Source organism: Ambystoma mexicanum, chromosome 14 (assembly GCF_040938575.1).
Source record: "Ambystoma mexicanum isolate Mex_15411 chromosome 14, UKY_AmexF1_1, whole genome shotgun sequence".
NCBI classification, from domain to species: domain Eukaryota; kingdom Metazoa; phylum Chordata; class Amphibia; order Caudata; family Ambystomatidae; genus Ambystoma; species Ambystoma mexicanum.
In genome coordinates, this window is record NC_090940.1 from 105,303,426 (window position 1) to 105,326,220 (window position 22,795).

Consider the following 22,795-nt stretch of genomic DNA (forward strand, 5'->3'; position numbering starts at 1 on the left):
AAGGACAGGGTTGTCCTTAGAGTTCGTCCTTCTTTTCTTCCGAAGGTGGTATCGGAATTTCATTTAGGCCAGAAGGTTGTTCTTCCGGCATTTTTTCCTCCTCCACATCCTGGTAAGGAAGAGAAGCTCCATAGGCTTGATCCTAGGAGAGCGTTAAGCTTTTATATTTCACGCATGTCCCGGGTCAGAGTGGACGATCAGCTCTTCATTGGTTACGCTGGAAAGTGTTTGGGACAGGCTGTGACGAAACAGACTTTGCCTCACTGGATTATTTTGGCTATCTGAGTGTTACCGCTTGGCGGGTTATGACCCACTGGTTGGCTTGCGGGCCCATTCTACCAGGGGTGTGGCATCCTCTACTGCCCTGCAGAGGGGGGCTTCCTATTCGAAACATCTGTGATGCAGCCACCTGGGCTTTGGTACATACTTTTGTACGTCACTATTCCCTCGATTCCATCCGGGGGCATGATCTGGCCTTTGGCAAGGCGGTCCTTTACTCCGCAATTTGATTGGGCATGCAAAATTTGTTTTCTAAATTCTTTTCCCACCACCTTGCATTGGTACTGCTTTGGGAGTCTGTCATAGATATGGAATACGTCGGAAGACCCAATCCCCTTGAAGAACAAGTTACTCTCTTACCTGGTAACGTTCTTTCGATGGGATGGTCCGACTTATTCCATATGGCTCCCTCCCTACCTTCCTCGTTACAGAATTTCTTTTGCGATTGCAGCTTAAGTTTCCGCAAGGCTTTGTGTGTTCGACTGGCAGAAGACTGGTGGCACACGTTGTGGGAAAAAACTACAACTGAGGCTACGGGCGTCGTGCATCCTACTTATAACATCCAGTGCCGTCGGAGGAGGTCCTCGAGGGTGCCGTATTGACGTCATCGACGCAGGACGCAGACGCCGAAGATTTTCCAAAGCAGCACAGCTGTGGTGATTACTGTCATAGATATGGAATATGTCGTCGGACCATCCCATCGAAAGAACGTTACCAGGTAAGAGTAACTTGTTCATCTCCATTGAGGCCATAATATTATGACCCCTGGGCATACCAGACTAGTTTTCTTAGGATGTCTTCTGCCATCTTTTCTTTGGGATGTGTGCAATTGGGGCTTAACAACATACATTTTTTGCTCTGCTTTGCTGCAACTGCTGGCCAAATCCACAGTGAACTCTGCTTAAGATGTGCAAGTCAGTTCCAGATAAATCCCATGGGTTAGGCTAACCACTGTTCACCCTCGCTAGATGGCTCAGAATCCACTAATACCTTACCCGTAGCAGCTGTCGGTCTGCTCTCCCTTTTTATGCAACCAATTCATTGATTATCATTGCCCCTCCTACCACTGTTTTGATCCACTCACAATCGTTCCCATCGGGCAGCTGCAGCTTTCAGTCGGTGAACTATTTCAGTCATTAGGGAGCAGTGCATCGCTCCGCACAGAAATGCATCAGACTTCTGCCAAAATATCGAGGTTCAGTTGGCTCAGCCAGTGGCTTACACTGTTGTAAACTGGGAGAACTCAGCACTGCGCCTCTCTATTACCAGAAGTGGTGACCGGCCCCTCCTTCTGTTGATCAGAGTGATGTTATGGACCAGCTCCCTTGCTGGTGGGATACGCCATCTCCCTTTTCACTTGCCAACACACTAGTGTCACAACAGGAACAGATCCTCCTTCGTGAAGAACTGGTACAGGGACACTTGAGATTTAGTGTAAAATTCTTGAAGGTATCTCAGGTTAGCAACTGCATACTTTTGTCTTGCCATAATTTTGGAGAAAACCAGAAAGCTGGGTTTCTGAAAATCATCCCGGATTGCACATTTCTTTATAATAAGCCTCCTGTATGGAGTCTTCAGTGCTGTAGTAATTTTGTGCAATCCTGTTGTCGGTCCTCTCACTTTAACCATTTTATGTGGTAGTTGTTGGCACAGGTACTTTATTTGAACAGGTTGCTTCAGGGGTGTTCCTTATGCCTTTACTTGCTGCAAATGTATGCTGAGATTTTGCCATTCTCTATGGTGGTCTGTAGAATTTGACCACAAATATGGCGCTGTATTGGGGCCTTTCACGACCACATCCCAGTCAAAAAGGGTTTTCCATCAAATCTGTATTTATGGCAACACCCTGTCTGTTTCACAAATGTGAATTGAAAGCCAGATTTTTTTTTTTACGAGTCTGGAGGCAAATGCTACACAGAACTTTCTTTAATGTAAAACTAGTAGCAAAGGTAACAGGACTGCACTGCTCAAGAGGCACTAGAAGACTCCAAGCAAGGCAATTCGTCCCCCAGTTAATGCTACACAGCACAATTTTCCTTCAGCTGTACCTTCATTGCTAACGAACAGATGTACAATTTTTGTTCCCCATATATAGTGCATTGCTTGGAATGGCTATGCTTGTCAGTGCTTGTTTCCCGTCTTTCAGGTTTCTTCTCGATTTGCTACCCTGCATTCTCCCAGGGAAAAGATCCTTTTTGTTTTATTTGTCTCTAGTACAGATGTTTAAGGCCTGTACCTTCTGGAAATGTCTCGGCCCTGATATTGTAGAAAGTCCCCCTTTGCTGGCGTTGGCTTACCGGCGGGGGCAGGCCGTCCCTGGCTTTTGATACAGACTTTTATCTAATCGAAGGCAAGTAATTGGATTTGCTCTTCTTGCCATGTCAAGAATGCATGCAATCCCGTTCACTTCCTGGTCTCTGCTGAATTGTAACAAATCCAGTCTCAATCCCTTAGCCAGGATCACATTCCTTTAAATCTGTTCTGAACACCCAGACTGAGAACCTTTTCAGCTCTGCAGAGGATAACCTATCCGTCAATTTTTGTATGCCTAGCACACTTTAGTCTGCCCTCTTCAATGTTATGCCACCTGTCTGACATTTTCCTATGTTAAGTGTTTGTTCCCTGCAATCACCACAATGTGGTTTTATGGCCATCCGGCTTGTGTGGATAGTGGTGTATTCTGCAAACGCCTTCGGCAGCCACACTGTTCTGTGCTAGTATTGTAAGGGAGAGGAAAGGTAAAGTGGGAATGGGATCGACATACAGAAAACACAATTGGGCCTTCATTGGTGCCTCTTATTTTTATGGACCAATGTCAACCCCTTTAGCGCCTCTGCCCACAGGATCCCGCTCTCAACATATGCTGATTTCTCCACCTTCCCATCCCCACAGAATCCAGCCAACAAACCTATGTACAGTAACACATGGCCTTTTTTCCCTGCTCATCCACACCCCTACAAAGGCAGCATCAGTAAAACCTTAATCCTAGTCTATAATACATGTGTACATTCACTGTACATTTTTCAATAGAAAGGTAAATGTTTCCCCGATGTTGGGACCCACTTGATACTGGTTTGATCTGTCTCAAGCTTCACGCACATGTGTGCACCTAAGAAGCCCTGGCAGCAGTCTCAGGATTTTCGAGTCCTTGTTGGGAGGAAGGAAGATAATGTTACAAAACTGAATCCCAGCCCAAACTCCATGTGACAATTTATTTTCTTAAAATATAAAACATTTTTATGGGGGGAAGTCTTTAAAATGGTCTCACGTTAATACTACTGGATCGCCCAATCACTACCTACACCTTCTGACTTGGAAGGGTGTGAAGTGTGTTGGGTCCCACTATCCCCATTACCTTTAACTTTTTACAGCTACCTAGAATGAACACAACCCATTGTCAGGGTGGCATAATCTCTACCTGTACCTTCTCCACCCCTTGGACAAGTGTGGAGTTCAAGACTTATCACCTGAGACTAGGGAAGAGGGGCAAATCGACCTTGGAAAACTGCCAGCCTGGATGTGCCCACTTCATAACTTCTCCCATCTCCAGTCCTACTCCCTGCCTGGATATTCACACTTTAACACGATGGCGAAATAGCCATTCGAAAGCCCTTTGAGCAACACGCCACTTTGTTTTCCCACTCGGTCAACATTGGAATACTCTTGGGCACGAAAAAAAACTGATTGCTTGTTGAATTGGATGTGCAAGGCAAGTGGGGGCTGCCTTTTCTCCATCTTAAAGCATGAGATTTGGAAAGCAATCTCTTTAGCGTGTGTCTGTTCTAAGCCATTTCCAGATGGGAGATATTCCTGGCAGGGATGACGCCAAGTAAGATGCAGACCGCATAGTTGACCCAAAAATGTTTTTTTTTTTTTTAAATCCCCTGCCTGACATTAGGCCGGAGGAATGGAAGGGCCTAACCAAATAATGCTGGAGCTTGCAGAACCCCCTCCCCCCCTCCCCCCCCCCCAACCTTCTGCTGAGTTGCAGCTCTTACAACCATCTACAGACTGGAAGGCCATCCACACCCCAATGAAGGAGAGGAGTAGGATTGGTTCCATATGACCGATCAAATAAGGGCTGCGCAGTTGGGGAGTTGCTTGGAATGAAAGTCAACCTAGAACTGAGGATATGAGCAAAAGTGCACTGAATCTGGCAGAAATAACTAGATGAGGTAAGGGGGGGATACTTTGAGACTAATTGGAGTGGAGAGCCTACAATGTCATTCAGTTGAATTAAATGTGAATGCACAGTGGGTGTAAATCCTTATTGCAAAAAATAGCTACCTTACCCCATCCCACAACTACCCCATTTCTTTGTCTACACTCATAATCATAAGGTCCACAATTGAGCAGGTTTCAAGATTGTTGGGATTGCACTGAATTATCTTAATAATTTTTTGGGGTAATGACACTGCATCAGCCAGTAACTTGGTGTTTAGTTTTCTAGCCCGTTTGTGCTGAACAGGTGGTGGGATCATTCGAGGTTGATGGACATGTGTCCAGAACAGTTGAATGTATCATCAGGAGATGGGTGATTGCGAACGTCTTGGTCCACATGCTCCCCCCGCAGACAATTGACACCTATTTGGAAGAGGTAACTTCAGTAGTGTTTTGAAATTCTGCAAATGAAGTGACCTTGAGAAGAGAAGGAAAGTGGTACACCATCCTAAGGTTAAATGCTTGAGCTTAAAAGGTGGATTTATATTTCTTCTGTGGCTGTTCAAGTGTTCCTTGTGTTCAAGATCTAACAATGTAGAGAACAAATAATCTGTTTTGGATTTGTAAGAGATCCAGTCTTTCTATTGAAAATTGAGATAGGAGCTCGACACATTGGATAAACTGTCCACCGCAAAATGTAACCATTACAAGTGTATTTTGATATCCATTTTCGAGTTTCGAAAAAAAACTAATACTCTGCAGCTTCCACTAGATGTCGGCCTATGCATAGCAGATACAAGCACCAGAAATATGATTACGGTGAGTAATGTATTCCATGTGTCCCTAGCCCCCCTGCCTATTTGCTCAAATGGTCCATATGATGTCACTGATAATTGATCTTTTGATAGAGCGAAGCGTATAGGTAAAATGCATTCTTCGGCTTTTACTTTTCTACGGAAAGCCAAAAAAGAGATTTTCTGAAGCACGACCACTTTGATAATCTTTCACCTGTAACGATTCACGAGATCTCGTCACTTAACCCAAGAGGGGAGAGCCCTTCCCTGTGAGGCTAGGGAGGTGAGTATGCTATGCAATATTCACCCTCAGGGTGGCAGCAAGCAGGACTTCACAGGGAGGGACTCTTCGGCCCCCCCACCCCCGCTTGGGGGATGGAGACTCCTGTTCTGTGAAGGAACGCCCTAGCCCTCTTATCCTATCAGGTCCTCGGGTCATCAGTAATTCAACCTGAACAGACCACCGTTTGTTATGTTAGTGCATTTCTAAAGGGCCAAAGCCCGAAGGCATCCAGGCGCTGTTTCTACCTTCGGTAGGGGGCACCAATCTAGGCCTAAGCATTTTAATTAAACAGCCTGGTCTTCAGCAATGTCCTAAAGTTCAAGTGGTTTTCCTCCTTACGAAAAGTCTCTGGCAACTCATTCCAAGCCTGGGCTGCCAAGACAGGAAATGCACGGCTGGTTCCTTGTGCTCCTTACACGGTCAATATGTAAGTGACAGGCCTTTGCGGATCGAAGGTCCCTATTAGCTTGATAGATTTTTCAACCTTTCCTTAAGATACTGGGGTGCAGATCCAAAAACACATTTATGGCATACAGTCAACAGCTTGAAGCGAATTCTAGCTGTGACGGGCAGCCAATGCAACTCCCTTCGTGCTACAGAAGTGGGTTCATTTCGGCCCATCTGATGCACCATGCGAACTGCGTCATTTTGAGCCATTTGTAGTTTTTGGAAATCTCCTTGCTAGCCCCCTCCCCCCACACCCTCAATAGGGCGTTGCAATAGTCTGAACGTGCCAATATAACTGCTCTAGCCAGTTTAGCCCGGTTATCTTTTGAGAAGATCGGTGCAACCTGTCTCAGCACTTGAATGGCAGTTTGTGCTTTTTACGATCGCTTCTACATGGGTGCCCCCATTTAGACTGGCTTCCAAGTAGGTGCGGAGAGTCTTTACTTTAGAGAATTTTGTGATCAATGGTAGCCAGATAAGTTATCGAAATCCGTATGCAGCTTATCTCTGACCTATTGTGAGCCATATATCGTGAGCTCTGTCTTGGCTGCATTTAAGCATAGCCAGCTATTTGACAACCGGTTCTTAATAAACTGATAGACAAGATCCAGCGTTCCCTGGTCATCCCCATGGTTCCCACTGATCTCAAACGACAGCTGGAAATAGTCTATGTAGTTCGAGAAAAAGAACCAACTCGATACACAAAGGGATAATGTATATGTTAAAGAGTAGGGGGGGACAAACCTGCCCCCTGCGGAATGCCACACATGGTAATTTCCACCTCAGGTGAATTATCGCCCCAGTAAACCTTCAATCTCCCGTCCTCCAGAAGTAATCTTAACCATTTAACCGCCTCCTCTGAGAGACCGCCGGAGACTAGCCTATCCAACAGGATTTTATGATCAATATATTTGCTATTGTAACACCTCTTCTTTACTCCATTAAAACCCACAACCACTGAGGAGAGGAGTGAAGGAAACCTGAATGCCAATAGGTTGTAATCTAATCGTACTGGGAAGAAGAGTGAAGGAGTAATAATGCCTCAGTTGGAAACATACATCACTGAGAAGATTTGGAACCATGGGGTAATGAAGACTTCATGGAGACTGAAAAGGAACGATTATCCTCTGCTGCGGAGGGCCCAGAAAGATTGTAGAAAGGGCTTGCAGAAAAGGGAAGAAAACTCCGAGCAGGTGCAGCCCTGGAAGCTCAAACTTTGGGAGATACCTGTGGAAGCATGCTGGTCCTCATTCTGAAGGATATGGTGAAGCATAAGGTAAAGCAGTTCAGGAGCCGGCAGCAAACTGTCTCAAGTGCGCATCTGCAAGAATGGGTTGGTGGCGTGACCTCGAGGTGGACTGTGTAGTCGGCAAACAACGCCGATAATGTTGAGCAGAGGTCTCAGCGGAGCTGCAGAGAAGCACCAAGCCGAAGAGAAACACGGACAGTTTATCAGCCAAAGTGAGCCTGTGACTGGAGACGCCTACCCGTCAAGACCAAGGTAACGAGTGGTGGGAGACCCAGGAGGGCACTGGGGCACAGAGGGCAGTAATGAAAATCGAGAATGCTAAAGGAGGCATCTCCCTTGTCCCAGTAGTAGCAAAGTAGCTAAAGTCCGCCAAGAGGAGTACTGGACTGGTGACGCTCATCCCAGTAGCAGGAAAAGAGTGTAGAATAAATGCAAGCAGTTGAGGAAGGGTCTCTGGTTGCCATTGGAGTACGAGTGTAATTATCAGGAACAGTTGGAAGGAAATTAATGGCTACAGCTTAGTCAAGACTGGAAAAGACACTAACTGAAATCTAGTGGGGAAAGTAGCAAGCGCCTGACGGTGTAACACAGGCCATCAATGGAGATTTAAGAAGCTGGTCGTGTCCCTTTAAGGAACTACACCGGTTAATTAAGAATATTGCAAAGAACTATATGAAGATGGCTGTTCAGGCTGAATACGCCAGTCCAGGAAAAGGGAGTCCTTCTCCTGGACCCCTTTTTTGTTTGCAGAACCTTTTTCCTTAGTAGTAGGGTCAGCGTGGGTAGCTTTTGGATGGACTATTTTGATTTGGACAACATCACTGACTAGCACCATAGTAAAATTTGCTAGCCAGGGAATACACCTTGTAGAGGGATAGATGGGCTTTTTTTTCTATTTGTTCAATAAAGTCTTGGTTTAAAAATGACAATCTTTTGTCCGCCTCCTTCTGACCTACCACGCACCTAAATTCTAGATTGCAAGTGGGTGAGTAGTGTATGGCGTTTGTATGAAGAAACTCAGTGAAGGCACTAAAGAGTAAGTACTTAACTTTTAATGTGAAGTTTGTTAGTGCATTGTGTCCCTTTTTGGATATAGATGTAGTTTAGTAGATACCATTTCATTTTTAACTGTTAAATCTAATTTTTCCCAGAAATGACTAGTATCTAAACTGTACTTGATGTAATTGTTGGGCCTATAAGGAAACTTATTTAAGGTTACATGTAGTACGTTTTACCTGCTGATATTTTTTGTTCTATCCATCAGTGTATTCAATGCTAAATGACTGTTATGTGCCATTGAAATCCGTTTGTAAATGTAATTCTGTTTTTCAGGTCCTTCTACCAACCTCTATGTCCATGGTTAGCAAACATCTAGGACCAAGAAAAGACCTTCTAGGTTTAAAGAGTAGAGAAATTGATGAAAACAACGGTCCAACTACCACAGTCTTTGTAGGAAACATATGTGAGAAGGCCTCAGACATGCTCATAAGGCAGCTTCTGGCAGTAAGTACACTTATTCCGTCTAGCTTCATTGCCTGATATTTGTTAGTACACAATTGTACTCATCAGGGAACAATTTACAAGTCAGTCTTTGGTCGATTTTAAAGTCAGAGTTGTTTTCAGTAAGCAGATGTCCATTAGTCACGCTGCACAGTTAACATATCACTGTTTATAAATGAGGTTGTTCTTTAGAATCCTCGTTAGCCTGTAGCTTCAACTATTATCTCTGGGGATGGAGTTTGCTTTTATGGGGTTTTATCTCGCTGTTCCTATTGTGCAGGTTGAAAGTAACTGGGTTTTACCTGTAGGTGGTTGTTAGTGGCTACTGGTTCGAGTACTTTGGTATCTGTATCTGAAGAGGAGCCTAATGTGCCCATAGTTCATGTGTTTTGTTTCAGATTGTTCGTTTTTGGTAGAGACCTGTTTTAGTGTGTTTGGGGCATTGTTAAATTGCTGTGTGGGTGGTTGGTTATGTTCATATTTGGAGGTGGAAAGTGAAGATTGAGTTGGTGAGGATAGCATGCCTTCATTCCAGTGGGTATTTGAAGCACCTTCTTCAGTGTGGTAATATGGATGCCATCCTAGTAGTGGGACATAGAGCAAGGTCACTGCAGAGAGAATCCCAGAGCACTGAACAGTGGGGTAAAATGACAATCTCAAATGCTGCCTGATCCCACAAAATGTAGCGGTTTGGTATTTTTGTTTTGAATCTTGCATTAGTGGTTGCTAAATTCTTCTTTTTCAGCCATAGCTGACTTTTTTTTTAAAGAATTTGACTTTCTGTATTATTGGCTCCATCTTTTTTTGTACAAACATTGTTTGTAAAAACTGTACAGTAATTTGACTAGCACTTTTGTAAATTTCAGGATTTGTCTGCAGCACTTGTGCAATATGTATTGCTAAATGGCCTAAAAATCCTACTTATGTTCTCATTACCAACACACTAGGCAACCAAGCCAACCGAAAGAACCTCAAGAGTATAGATATTCTTTTAATGTTAATCAACATGTGATGCAAGTTACAAGCTGCCATATGGAAGTGCACAAACTCCTTTTTTTACTGCAAATCCTTTATTTTGCAACACATTTCAAATCTAGGATCAATTTGGTTTAGACCATATGGTTTGAGTTCCTTATTAAGTAGGTTTCCTTGGTGGCAACGTTCTGGTAGCCCAAGGAAATGGTTCTAGTTACGAGACCAATATGATTTGTCCAGAATTCATGCCAGCAGATAGGTTAGTACATTATCATGTGCAAAGTAATCTATAAATCTAGCCAGAAACTTCACTTATGTGAAAGATGCTGTTAAAATGACACCAATTCAATGTAAACTAGGTTTCTACTAATGTGTTAAAGGTTCCATCAGGCTGTCTGCTTTTACTGCAAATTTGAAAAGCCAGGTTTTAATCACTCTTACTGCCATTATTTTCCATGCAGGTAGGCATGTGTGCTGCATTTTCAATTGGAGCTATGCCATCAGCATTTCCCTAGCATTGACACTTTAATGGATCGCATGCTGAAAATAAATCTCAGGCAGGCTGGTAATCTTGAAAGTATAAATGGCAGCAAGAACATTAGATTCCAGGCTGTCAACCTCGTGCCTTTGGGCCTTTTTTATTCTGTGGTAATGAGGCTGAAGTGCCTGCCTTGCATGCCAGTTTCAGATATTTACCTTGCATTGTCTGCATGGGTGTTGTCCTGCTGTTGCCTGCTTGTATTCTGTTTTTGGCCTGGAAAGATTTGCTTTGTTTTATATACTGCAGGGCCTGGTTTGTTGTCAGTTCCCTTCACAGCCCTTACTATTGTCTGAAGAACGGGTCTGCTTGCAGATTGGATGTCTAAAGATTTTGACAAAACTGGAAAATCACTTGGCGTGCCAAGTGCCCCAAGAAACGTTCCTGAAGGACCCTCAGGATCTGTAACTATATGCGCTGAAGGGTGCAATTATGTAAAATGTTGTTAATAAAACTGAAGGAATAGGTCTGCTCTTTTAAATGAGAACCCTCCCACCCCTGCAACGCAATACATGGCTCATATAGAAAACATGTACACATCCATGCCCAAAAACATGTTTCATCCTCCACGACCCGTATGCTCCCAAATGTTCCAGTCAATGCAAAAGACTGCCTTTACATAGACTGCTGTTTGGGTCCATGAGAATACAGTGTCTGCAGGTGTATAGCCTACAGCATCTGTGACACAGGATCAGCAAACATTTTTGCTTTTTGTTTTTGAACCTGTTCTGATATATTTTTATTTTTTTAAAGGGAGTGGAGCCTTCAGCTTCACTCCCCTGGCCTTTTGCTCCTTTTTTTATGGGAGAACTTGATTGATTAGTCCTCCAGGCCATGGTCCTAAGAAACAGTTCCCCTTTTTGTCTTTACTTTTTGTGGTGACTTTTTAAGAGTGCACACAGCATCTTACAATGGACTGCAGTGGGGATACTTTTGTATCGCCACGTTGGATTTTTGGGATTACACTTGGAATTTGGGTTTTTTGGTTACTTTTATGTGTCCAATGCTATTTCAAGTGTGCACATTCGTGTGTAGGGCATCTGACTACTAAACGTGGATAATGCCCTAAAATGGCCACACCACAAGATTTTCCCTTTGGCCAAATTGTTTTTTGAAATTGGGCGCTTAACTACTTGCCCTGCAATTCAACGTGCCTTCCCCGATCCAAGATGGCTGCCCTCCTTTACTTAGTGAGCGTTGCCATAGTGCTCTGAATGCATTGCTCAGATTGGCTACTCCCTTCCTTTAACTGGCTTATCGTGAGCAGGCAGGCAAGAGACGGCCCCAGCACAAAAACCCACATCAAAGGCCCCCCTGTCTGGCACTGTCCGGGCCTTGGGCGGGCTTGAGAGTGCCCCTATCTGCTCCACCTGAAAACCTCAGGCTCCACCACCCCTCGCCTCCATGGAACAGTTGCTCAGCATGCAACCAGCTACTGCACCAACTTGTGCCTCACCTAGAGCTTGTCTCCCATTCTAGCGGACATGTTTTCTGGACTACTTGTCGCCTTTTCAATAACTCATAACATGTTGATCCTAGATGTGCCTTAAGCCAATTTCTGTAGTTTGTTATGCCTTTAATATACCCCCTTTTCGTTCTGCACTTGTGTGCCTTTTGGTAATTTCGAACCTAGTTGTGTTTTTGCACCTCTACATCCCCACATATTGTACCCATGTGTCTCTACTGCATCTGTTTGATCTCATTTTTGGTTACTGGGCTGCCTGGTGAGTTTGTGCTCAGACGTGCAGTCTCTCCTATCCTCCATTTTCATCTCGCTGCCACCCCTATGGCACTCACCATCTCGCCTATCTATTCTAATTGATTTACTATCACTGATCCTTCTTTTCCGAAGTCTAGAAGGAAGAAGTCCATAAAAAGACTTCCTGACCACGAACCCTGGTCTACCTGTTGCAGACTGCTACTTCAGTGCAACCACCAGACAGATTTAACAATCTTATTCCTTATCTTTGATATTTCCTAATATACAGCTTGCTGCCTCCTTTTTTTTTTTCTCAGTAGAGGGCTCCATGTTGATGCCTGGTCGAGTCGATGTCCCTCGGAGGCCTCCGTCTTGACGTCTACGTCATCACGGGTATAAGGACGCATAGCGCCCATTGCTCAGTCCTGTTTTTCTGCGCTTCACAGCTTGGTTCTGTGTGATAATTGTATTCTTCGAGTATCTGAGAAAATTCTTGGATTTTTCAACGAGATGGCTTCTTCATCAGCTCGGTCTACTCCTCGGTTTGGATTTAAAAAGTGCCGGGACTGCAGTGCTAAAAGGTCCGTGATGTACCTGCAAAGGATCTGCCTGTGGTGTCTAGGGTCAGAACATCTGTGTTCGGAGTGTGACGAATGATGACCAAGGCCTTGAGTGAACGCAGAATGAAGTTGGAGCTTCTGGTAGACAAAATGCCTATCCTACGATTCCACAAGTTGCGGATGATGAAAGATATGATTCCATGGCCAAGAAGGTTTTCTCGGCCTTTAGTATGGCGTTAGCATTAGCACATATTATGTGCACATTGAGATTTATTCACACCCTTTAGAAGTGTATTTCTTTGGCGGCTGACCATAACCTGAAAGGGATGAACGAGACGGTTTCCTGAACATTGTAAAGGATGGGAAGGACGCGATGTGTGAATCCCTCTAGTCTTGCCTCTTATCAGCAGAGGCATGGCAGTTAGTACAGTGATCCGCAGATTTGCATGGTGGAAGTCAGGATTTGCCCTAGACGTTAAATCCAGACTTGTCAACATGCCCTTTGATGGCACACATCTATTTGGAAATAAAGCTGATGATATTTTGGAGAAACTGCAAACTTCCAAGGTGGCGGCCAAATCCCTTAGAGCTGGAATAAGACAAACTCCAAACTGCCCCACAGGTGTGCCCTGGAGGGGTAGGTCCTTTCACTATTCAGCATTCGGAATAGGCAGAGGACAGCCAGCTCAGAGGTCAAAGACGATTCCCCCATGGTGGACTGGGTAGAGGTACTAAGACTGCAACAGCAGGGGCTGCCTTACCCCTAGCCTCTGCGTCAGCCGCTCCAAAACCTCTCTAAGGTCTTGCATCACAAGACTGCAGTAGGAGGCAGGTTGTCGCAGCATCTGATAGAATGGCAGGCTATTACTTCAGATGCTTGCGCATTGGAAACAGTTCCCCCAAGGTTACTGCCTACATTCCCTGCAAAAACCTTGGAGTCCTCCACCGGGCAACATCTCTTTAAAGGTTCCAGATCCGCTCCTTATCCAGGAGATTTTAACCCTTCTGGAGAAAGGTGCTATAGAACAGTACCTGTGGTGGAAAGAAACAAGGGTTGGTATTCCCCTTATTTTCGAATTCCAAAGGAGGACTGAGGAGTGTGACCCATCTTGGACTTAAGAGACTTGGACAAGTTCAAGATGGTTACCCTTTCTCAGATCCTTCAGGCCCTGCAGGTTCAGGATTGGTTGGTATCATTTTACCTCCAGGATTCTTACCATCATGTGCCGATCCATCACAAGCACAGACAGTATAGGAGGTTCGCCATTGCAACTTTCACTATCAGTTTTGGGTTCTGCCATTTGGGCTAACCTCTGCCTGGTAGTTTCTCACCAAGCTAATGGCGGTTGTGGCAGCGAGTCTCAGAAGATGGGGATACACATCTACCCTTACCTTGACGACTGGCTGCTCAGGGCCAGTTCCCCAGGACAAGCCCTGGATCATTTTAGCTATACCTGCCACTCGCTCCAGAGGCTGGGCTTCTCCCACAACTTCAAGAAGTCCCACATGATACCTTCACAAAGACTCCAGTTCATCAAGGCAATCCTGGATGCATCGCTCGGAAAAGCCTCGCCACCAGAGGTGAGGGCTCAAGACATTCTGCAGATGGTGACAAAATTCCAGAATGTCCAACATCTTCCGGCCTTTGATTTTCTGAGGTTGCTTGGTCTCATGGCATCCTGCATTTTTCTGGTGCCAATGGCTCCCCTGAGAATGAGATTTCTCCAATGGGCTCTCGGGACCTAGTCGTCAGTTCTCAGGAAGGATGTCAGATCTCCTTCATATCCCAGACAGTCTATCTGGATCTTCAGTGGTGGGCCTATCAGGAAAACATCTTGAAAGGAGAACCGTTTTGGCAACCCTGGCCAGAGATGACGGTAGTGACGGACGCCTCACTCACGGGGTGGGGAGCCCATACCAACGATTTGACCATCAGCGGTCGTTGGTCTCCGTCGGAGTCCAGACTACATAACCTTTTAGAGCTGAGGGCAATCGCACTAGCGCTGAAGGCCTTCCTGCCATCGGTACGGGTAAAGAATGTCCTGATGATGGACAACACAGTGGCCATGTACTACCTCAACAGAGGTGGTGTAGGGTCACTACCACTGTGCAGAGGCAATGCAGCTTTGGTTCTGGGCACTACAAGAAGGAATATCTCTATCGGCAGTTCAGCTAGCCGGAGAGAACACCACCACGGTGGGCGCTCTGAGCAGGCAGAGCAGTCTCCCATGAGTGGGAACTAGCTCAGGAAGTCCTTCAAGAGATCTTCACCCCTTGGCCAACCCCTCAAGTGGATCTGTTCGCGACTTGTGTAAACTGGAAGTGCAAACTGTACTGCTCAAGGGAATTTCCCCTAAGAGGAGCTCTTGGAGACGTGTTTGTGGTGGACTCGGAATGTCCACTTTACACGTTTTCTCCAGTCCCTGTCATTTCTCGCATAATTAGGAGGTTGAGAAGGTTCAGGAAATCCATGATCCTAATTGCCCCGGACTGGGTCTGGAGGACGTGGTACCCGGACCTTCTGGACATGTCCATCTGTCCTCGATTCGTCTTCCACAAAGAGAGGACCTTATCTTGAGAGAGGAGGGTCGGGTTCTCCCTTCGGATATCTAGACTCTCAGCCTTCACGCATGGTTTCTGAGAGGCTGAGATACAAGGATTCGGACCTCCTAGACGATGTAATGGAGGTTTTGCAGAAGACCAGCAACCAAATCTTTATACTGCTGCAGTTGGAATAAGTTCTGTAGCTGGTGTAGAAATGGGAATGTTGAACACTTTCTCATGCAATACACTGATTGTGTTATTTTTTTTTGCACTTGGCAAATCTGGGGCTCCAGATTGGTACCATCAAATGTTATCTAGCAGTGCTTTCCATCTTAAAGCGTCATCTATTTTAAGATTGCTGTGGTAATTTAATTCTTAAATGGATTAACTAATGTTTATCCTCCGACTCCCTTTCAAGTCCCATTGTGGGATGTCAATTTGGTTTTAAACTTTCTAATGGGTGCTCCTTTTGAGCCCCTTCATTCTTGTCCATTAAGACTTCTTACCTTAAATAGTTTTCTTAGTGGCAAGAACATCTGCCCAAAGGGTGAGTGACCTACACGATTCTGCAAGCCTCCTCATACTGTTTTTCATAAAGAGAGAGTGGTATTAAAGGTGAAGACTAACGCTCCCCAAGGTTGTTTCTGAACTTCACATCACTCAGAAAATAACTTTACCATCCTTTTATCCTCTGCCACATCCAGGGAAAGAGGAAGAAATACTTCATACTCGACCCTAGACGTGCACTGAGTTTTTACATTGCCAGATTGGCAAAACAGACAGAATGATCAGTTGTTTGTAGGGTTATCCAGATCGTAAATTGTCTAGCCATCACCAAACAAACCACCTCTAGATGGATTATTTTAACAATTTCAGAATGTTAGACTGCCCCCCCCTCCTCCAAAAACTCTAAGGGCACCTTCAACCAGGGGTGTTGCAACTTGGTCTGCTTTGCAGAGGGGTGTTCCAACAATGGATATTTGTGCAGCTGCCACATGGTCACTTGCACAAACATTTACGAAATACTAGTCTGGGTTCCTCCACTAGCCAAGTTTCTGCTTTTGGAAAAGTACTGCACTCTGTGCATACTTGATCACTTGAATTTTACTCCCTCCTCCAAATGATGGAACTGCTTTGGAGTGTATCAAAGATGAGGAATACGTGGGAGGACACAATCCATTTGAGGAACAAGTTATTTACCCATGGTAAAGTTGTTTCAACCAGATGTTCCTCCCACGTATTCTTTATCGCTGCTCCCATCCTGCCACGCAGTGAAACCTCTTGTGGTTACAGTCTGTGCTCACTCAAGGGGAGTAACCGTCTAACTCAAGACAGTGCTTCGCTCTGCAAAACAGAACTGAGCAACGGGCGCTGCGCACCCTACTTATACCTGTGATGACATTGACGTCAAGACGGAGACCTCAGAGGGACATCGACTCGACATTGATACACCACGCCCTCTACTGAAAATAAAAATCTGAACCAGCAAGCTGGATATTGGGAAATATCAAAGATAAGGAATACGTGGGAGGACGTTGAAAGAACGTTACCATGGGTAAGTAATTTATGTCCCTCTACAGATCTCTGGTCGCCTCAACTTGTCTTTACCCTCTTTCCATTCTTATGCTCATCCCATAATGGTGGTACTAGATGGCAAGCACTCTTAGCTGGCTTCTCATCCAGGTGTATCATTGTCTACCCCAATGGCACTGTCGTAGCTCATGGTCCTTAACCCAACCTCCTCTTGGACCGGTGTTTGCCGTCCCTCAACTTCCTTCCTGTGCTTTTTTCCTCCATCTCTGCCTTTTCGCCGCCCCTCCTCTGACTGGTGTACCACACCCCTGCACCCCTCATCAGAAATCCTTTAAAGACAGAGACCTGCTTCATCTAGCCACGCTTAATGCTAGCTCTACTATCAAACACTCCTGACATCTGCCTCCTTGAAGACCTTGACCTCTATAATCCTCGCTCTTACCGAGACGTTGTGCCAGCTCAGACACTGCTTTTGACTCCCATCTCCCTGATGGCTACAAGATAATTTCCAAGCCTCACCCTACCCATGCTGGCGGTGAGGTTGCCCTGATCTTCCGTGACTGGGTCCCTTCTTCCCTCATACTCACCCAGTCGTACGCCTTCAAGAGCCTGGTCTGCAAGCTCGTCCTCTCTCCTCCCTGACCATTGCCACTATTTTTAGGCCACCTGACTCCACCTTGTTACTCTTAAATGGGCTGATTTCCCCTCATCTCGCTTCACATCTACCTCTAAACTCCTTCTACTGGGTGACTTCAGCATCCACCTTGACGCCTCAATCACGGCATCCACTCTTCTGTGATCTCTGCACCTCGCTCTCCCTCTCCATTCTCCCCTCTGGTCCTACTCACTTGGGTGGACATACACTCAATGCCTTTATCCACACTGATCTTTTGCTCTCTGCCCCACTCGCCACTGATCTTCTGGTCAGGCCACTCTCCTCTCACTTGGGTCCTCTCAATCCTATAACTGCACCTCCCACGGCTCCGTCAACCTCGTTCGTGGATGTTTACCTGATAACGAGTGTCAAATGCTGCCTTCACATCCACCCCCCTGCCCCCCCACTGCAGATTATACTGCTGCTCTCAGCAACCTCCATCTCTCCATCACAAACACTCTCATTCTTACCCTAGTCATGAGGATCCACCTGAATCATGTCAACAAGCGTTACACTTTGTACGACTGATCTAGCAGCACTGATGTGCAAATTCAGAGCTGCGTAACGGAAGTGGCAGACCTCAAGCTTATCTTTGGTCAAACTGGCCGATTGCCCTCGCCAAAGGCAATGTCGTCTCTCCATCCATTCTAGGAAGAGGCCCACATCCAGGCTTGCATCTCTGGTGTATCCAACAAAACGGCTGAGCTCTTTAAAATCTGCAAGGAACTAGCCAATCCTTCTGCAGTTTCCACCTCGCCTCTTTCCTACCGGGCGCTCTGCACTGCAAAAACTCAGGACATCCTGAGTACTTTCTCCCTCCCCCATCTCCTGCCACCCATCCTCCCTCAGTCCTCGTCCATCAAGTCATACAAGGTCACTAGGGTTGTCCACTCTATGAAGATCTCTTCCAAACAGGTCTCTCTCCCTTCTTCCTGAACTATTAAGGACAACATCGGCTTCCTTGACCCTGCACTTGCTGATTTCTGCAATCCCTATTGCTAATGGCTCCTTCCCCTTCACTACAAGCGCTCTTGTGCACCTGCTTCTGAAAAAGTCCTCCGCCGAACCTTAGTGTCTGGGCAACTACCGCCCCATTTCTATTACTCCTGGAGAAGTTGGCCTACCACCCCCGCTTCTGAACACCCATGAAGAACTGCTTGCATATCTCCTGCTGTTCTCATTCTACTTGATCTTTACTATGCATTTGATACCGTCAACCACTCCATCCTCCTAAAACAGGTCCATGTTACCTTTGGTATCTCAGAGCGGCTGATCTCCATCGACTGTCCCTCCCAGGTTATCCTGGGCTCTTTATCCTCACACCTCTCTCTCCACAAGTGGCGTTCCCCAGGGCTCCAACCGTTCATCTTGATTCTTTAACGTCTATCTTGCTCCACTTGCATAACTTATTTCCACTTTCTCCCCTCATTTCCAGTTTTATGTAGATGACACCCAACTATTCTGCAAACTTCCCTCTGATCCTCTCCCTACTTTACCATTCCTGACTGCCTGTCTGCTATCCAGTCCTGGTGTGCCTCCAATGACCTCTGCCTCAATGCCAACAAGACTTGAGATCCTTCCTATTCGGACACCTGCTCCTGCTTTCCTCTCTTCACTCTGGCCACCCTCTATGGGCTCTCCGCTTTCTCCATCTGAAGCCAGAAACCTTTTTTTTTAAACAATTATTTTTTAGAACACACCAAACCAACATATAGGACTTTCCATATGCCTGCTACTCAATATTACATCAACATGTTACACATTAGTCCCCCCCCACAAGATTCATATATTAGGGTTTATCTCCTTCACTTTTGCCAGATGTGTCACCTTCGCGAGATCCGGCTTGGGAGAGTCCTGTCATCTTAGCCACTCCCCCCCCCCCCCCCCCCATCCCCTGCGTACTGCTTCGTACCAATGCCGCTGTCTCCGCTTCTGCCCATTTCAGGAGGTCATTCCACCACACCTCTACTTTAGGTCTTTGGGCTGCTTTCCAGCTCATAGCAATTCTCCGTTTGGCCAGGATGTAGGCAGGTCTTTTAGTTTGCTGACATGCTTCAGGTTACGTGGTCTGGTGAATCCCCCCAGCATGCATGCCTATACTGAATCCACCCTTATCTTGATCCTCTTTTGGGAGTTGCGTTGTTTGACTTCCTCCCAGAATCTCCCCACCTCTGGGTACGCCCAGAACATGAGTCATCCCGGCTTCCACCTCCCCACACTTGGGGCAATTCTGTGTCACTTTACTTCCAAACCTTGCGATTTTGCTGGGGGTCAGGTATGCCCTATGGGTAACATATAACTGGATCTTGCAGCCGCCGCGCATTACGGAACACCACCTTGTGATATAGCTGGGCTCTTTCCAATTGCCCGTCCTGCATAGGTTCTCCCTCCTCCCAATCCCTCCTCATTTGGAGCACCACCTGTCCACCCTGGACATCAATAGTTCGTAAATTCGGGATATTTCGTGCCTGCTCTCGGAGATGTCATATATAGTTTCGATGACTGAAGCCAGAAACCTTGAAGTCCTCTGACTACCCTTTCCTCCCTCACATCCTGGACCTTCACAGAATGCCCACTACCCTCGTCCTCTCTCCGCCCCCCCCCCCCTCTCCAGAATAGGACTGCAAGACTTGTCCTTGGCCTCAAACCCAGGGACCGTATTGCTGCAGCCCTAAAATTTCCCCACTGGCTCCCGGTTGCTGCAAGGATCAAATGCAAATTACACAGCATCATCCATAAGGCTGTCTGGGGACAGGGACCACGCGATCTACAACTTGCTCTCACCAAATCTTCCTCCAGATCCTTGCGCTCCTCTGGCTCCCAACTCTGTGTCAAGCGCTTCTCTAAGCAGCAAACTGGTGGCTGATCTTTCCTCAGCTGGCTCACTCCTCTGGAGCACCATCCCCCTTCCTCTGTCTTGAACTGGATCTCATCAAATACCAGAAACTCCTCAAGACTTTCCCTTTCCTCTCCCCCTTCCCCCTTTTCCTCCTGTGCCAAACCCCACAGTTGCTGAGATTGGAGGCTAGCGCCCTTATGGGTCCTGGCCTTTTGCCTTCAGCCTTCCGCCCTCTCCCAGCACTTGTCTTTGGGCACCCTCTGGCCTTGTCTCACAGGCCAGCACTTATTTTATTGGCATATGATCACACTTTACCAACTGATCTCTGCCAGGCACTTAACTGTTGCTTGCAACTGTTCTCCCAAGCACTTCCATCTGTGGAACTCCTAGCACTTAACCCCTTACATTTCCCTTCTTGCTGCGCTTGCGCCCTTTGAATGCTCACAAGGCCTAATAGGAATGCCACTTTTCCTCTTCATCAGTTTTATTCCATTTGCCTTTTTGTTCCCATGTTCCCTCCCCGTGTGTCCTGTGGGTGCTTTGAAACACAATTTCTTGATGTATAAGCGCCTTACAAATGCATAATAAAAAGAGAAAAATGGTTTGGCCTTCTTTCATTCTAAGGACATTCCTTATAAGGTCATTCACTTGCCCTGGAAAGGCGCTGCTTTCACAGGCTGATGCCTTGTGTGCTTGACCCGGGAAGGGGATGGGCCTGTATGGTCCCACTCCACATCTGTGGTGCCTGAATGTTTAGGTGTGTGGCATGAGTGAAACCCATACTGGTCCCTGGTTGGACCACTACTGGCTGTAAGAATGGTGCAAATCCTTACCATTGTGGGGGGTGGGGGCTTGGATGTTCTTCCAGCCAGGCTTTTGTATAAGAGGACTCTGCCACTCCTTTCTTCAAATCCGCGCTGCAGCCAATTGTCCTGTGTAAACTAGCAGCCGACTGAAGATCTGTGGACGACTCCCAAAGAGTCCCAGTATTCTTGCTGGACCCAGTGAATCACTGCTGGACTACCTAATCTGCCAAGACCCTGAGTGGTGCATGCTTCAACCCTTGGACTGGTGAGACCAATAAGCGTCTACGTGTTCCGGAGGATCTAACCATCCTGGGCCTTCGGAAGGGTCTCTGGACCAATTACTGGACTGACGGCTGTCCAGTGGGCTTCCTTGCTTGAACCGTCACCGTTCTTGGTTTTCCGCTGGAGTTTTGGTAGTTGACAGCTTGAGGTATGTCTCCTTCCTGCCGAATTTCAGCCTCCCAGATTCAAGGGTTCCTGCTATGGAAGGTCTTCACCGTGACTGGAAGGACACCTACTGTCACCTGTGTGCAGTACCCATCGCTGTAACACTCCTTCCCTTGTCTGGCAAAATGTCCTGAAGAGGTTTGCATCAGTGCCTTTTGTATTTCTTCTTCATAAAGGGTTGTCCTCTGCTCCTGAAAAATCCTTGCACCTCCTGGGCACCTCTCGCTGGAACCAATGTTGGGGGAATCCTACCTCCAGTCACACCTCCCCGTCCTTCCAGTCGACCCACCTAGTCATCTGGGAAAATCTGAGTCATGGGGGAGTTTCGTCTTCACATGTTCTCAAATGTATTTATTCCATTCATCGCTTATTTTAAATTCACATTATAGCAAATTGATATACAACGCAATAAGCACAGTATGTAGTAATACAAAGAAAACCAAGAAACCCCCCTAACTCTCAACTACATTACACAACGAAAATCCAGATAAAACACTTCAAAAAATGTTCCTCTTATAGCCTCAAACAGTTCATTTCTGACTACTGTAGATGACCCTCTCCATTAGCGCTAGCTTTTGCATGTCTTCTATCCACACATACACTGTACAACACAATTGCAGCATCCTTGATCCTTTTCCTCCACCGAAAAGCATAGGCACTTGAACTGCTGTGATTGTCACATTTATGACCCCTAGATCCTTGCCACTAAAGAGGCAAATAAGACAATAAATGTCCTGAAATCTCACTGCTGACCTGATTTTCCAATAACCAACTGACAACACTGATCATTAAACCTACCTTACCATTAACTGGGAATGGAACCACACTGGATCCCAAGAAGAACATTTTTAATTCTTTTCAAAGAGGAGTGGAACGCTTCTGAGATTTTGGAAGGCTAGCCCCCAAAGTGGTTAACCATTGACTGCTCCAGATTTACAGATGCGAACAAAAGCGCATAATGCGCACCAAAGGTTCTGCACCGCACTCGTTATTTCACAAACCCTTCCGGCTATTGGGTTTTATTTTTGCTGATTTCCTCCCATCGACTTCTGAGCAACAGCTTTTCTTTTTGCTTGTTTTGAATGCTGAACTGACAATTTGGAGGCAAGCAAAGCTTTCAGCTTTACTTCTCATTAGCCTCTTCTTAGGGGGAAACTGATTAGTCAACCCATACTGGGAGACTGTCTTCCTTAGTGAATTTCTTGTTAAAGCTGCAAAAATCTCTATTGCAACGTTTTTGCAGTATCTAGCACATGAACGTTTCACTCTGACAGCTGCCCACTAGGTGGCAGCACTGTACCAAATATGCAATTTATTTGTGGTGATGTGCACCATTTAACAAAACTTGGATTTTTACTTTTTTGGAGTGGCAAAATCAATTTTTGAGGGCAAGTAGTTGAAGCAAATAACTAGCTCTGTAGCAAAATGTAAGATTTTGCAAGGCCTGCTTTGCGGCCATAACCTTTTCTTTTCTGGCTTTTTGATT

The 22,795-nt window shown here is 46.0% G+C and overlaps 1 protein-coding gene across 12 annotated transcripts in view; it reads left to right on the forward strand.

Annotated features, from left to right (window-relative positions):
* RBM25 (RNA binding motif protein 25) overlaps positions 1–22,795 on the forward strand; it is an 841,835-nt gene that overhangs the window by 342,952 nt on the left and 476,088 nt on the right. For all 12 annotated transcript variants that reach the window (XM_069638623.1, XM_069638627.1, XM_069638622.1 and 9 more), the window contains one exon: positions 8,546–8,716. In XM_069638623.1, coding sequence (XP_069494724.1) covers positions 8,546–8,716 — 171 coding nt within the window. The remainder of the gene's footprint in view (positions 1–8,545; positions 8,717–22,795) is intronic.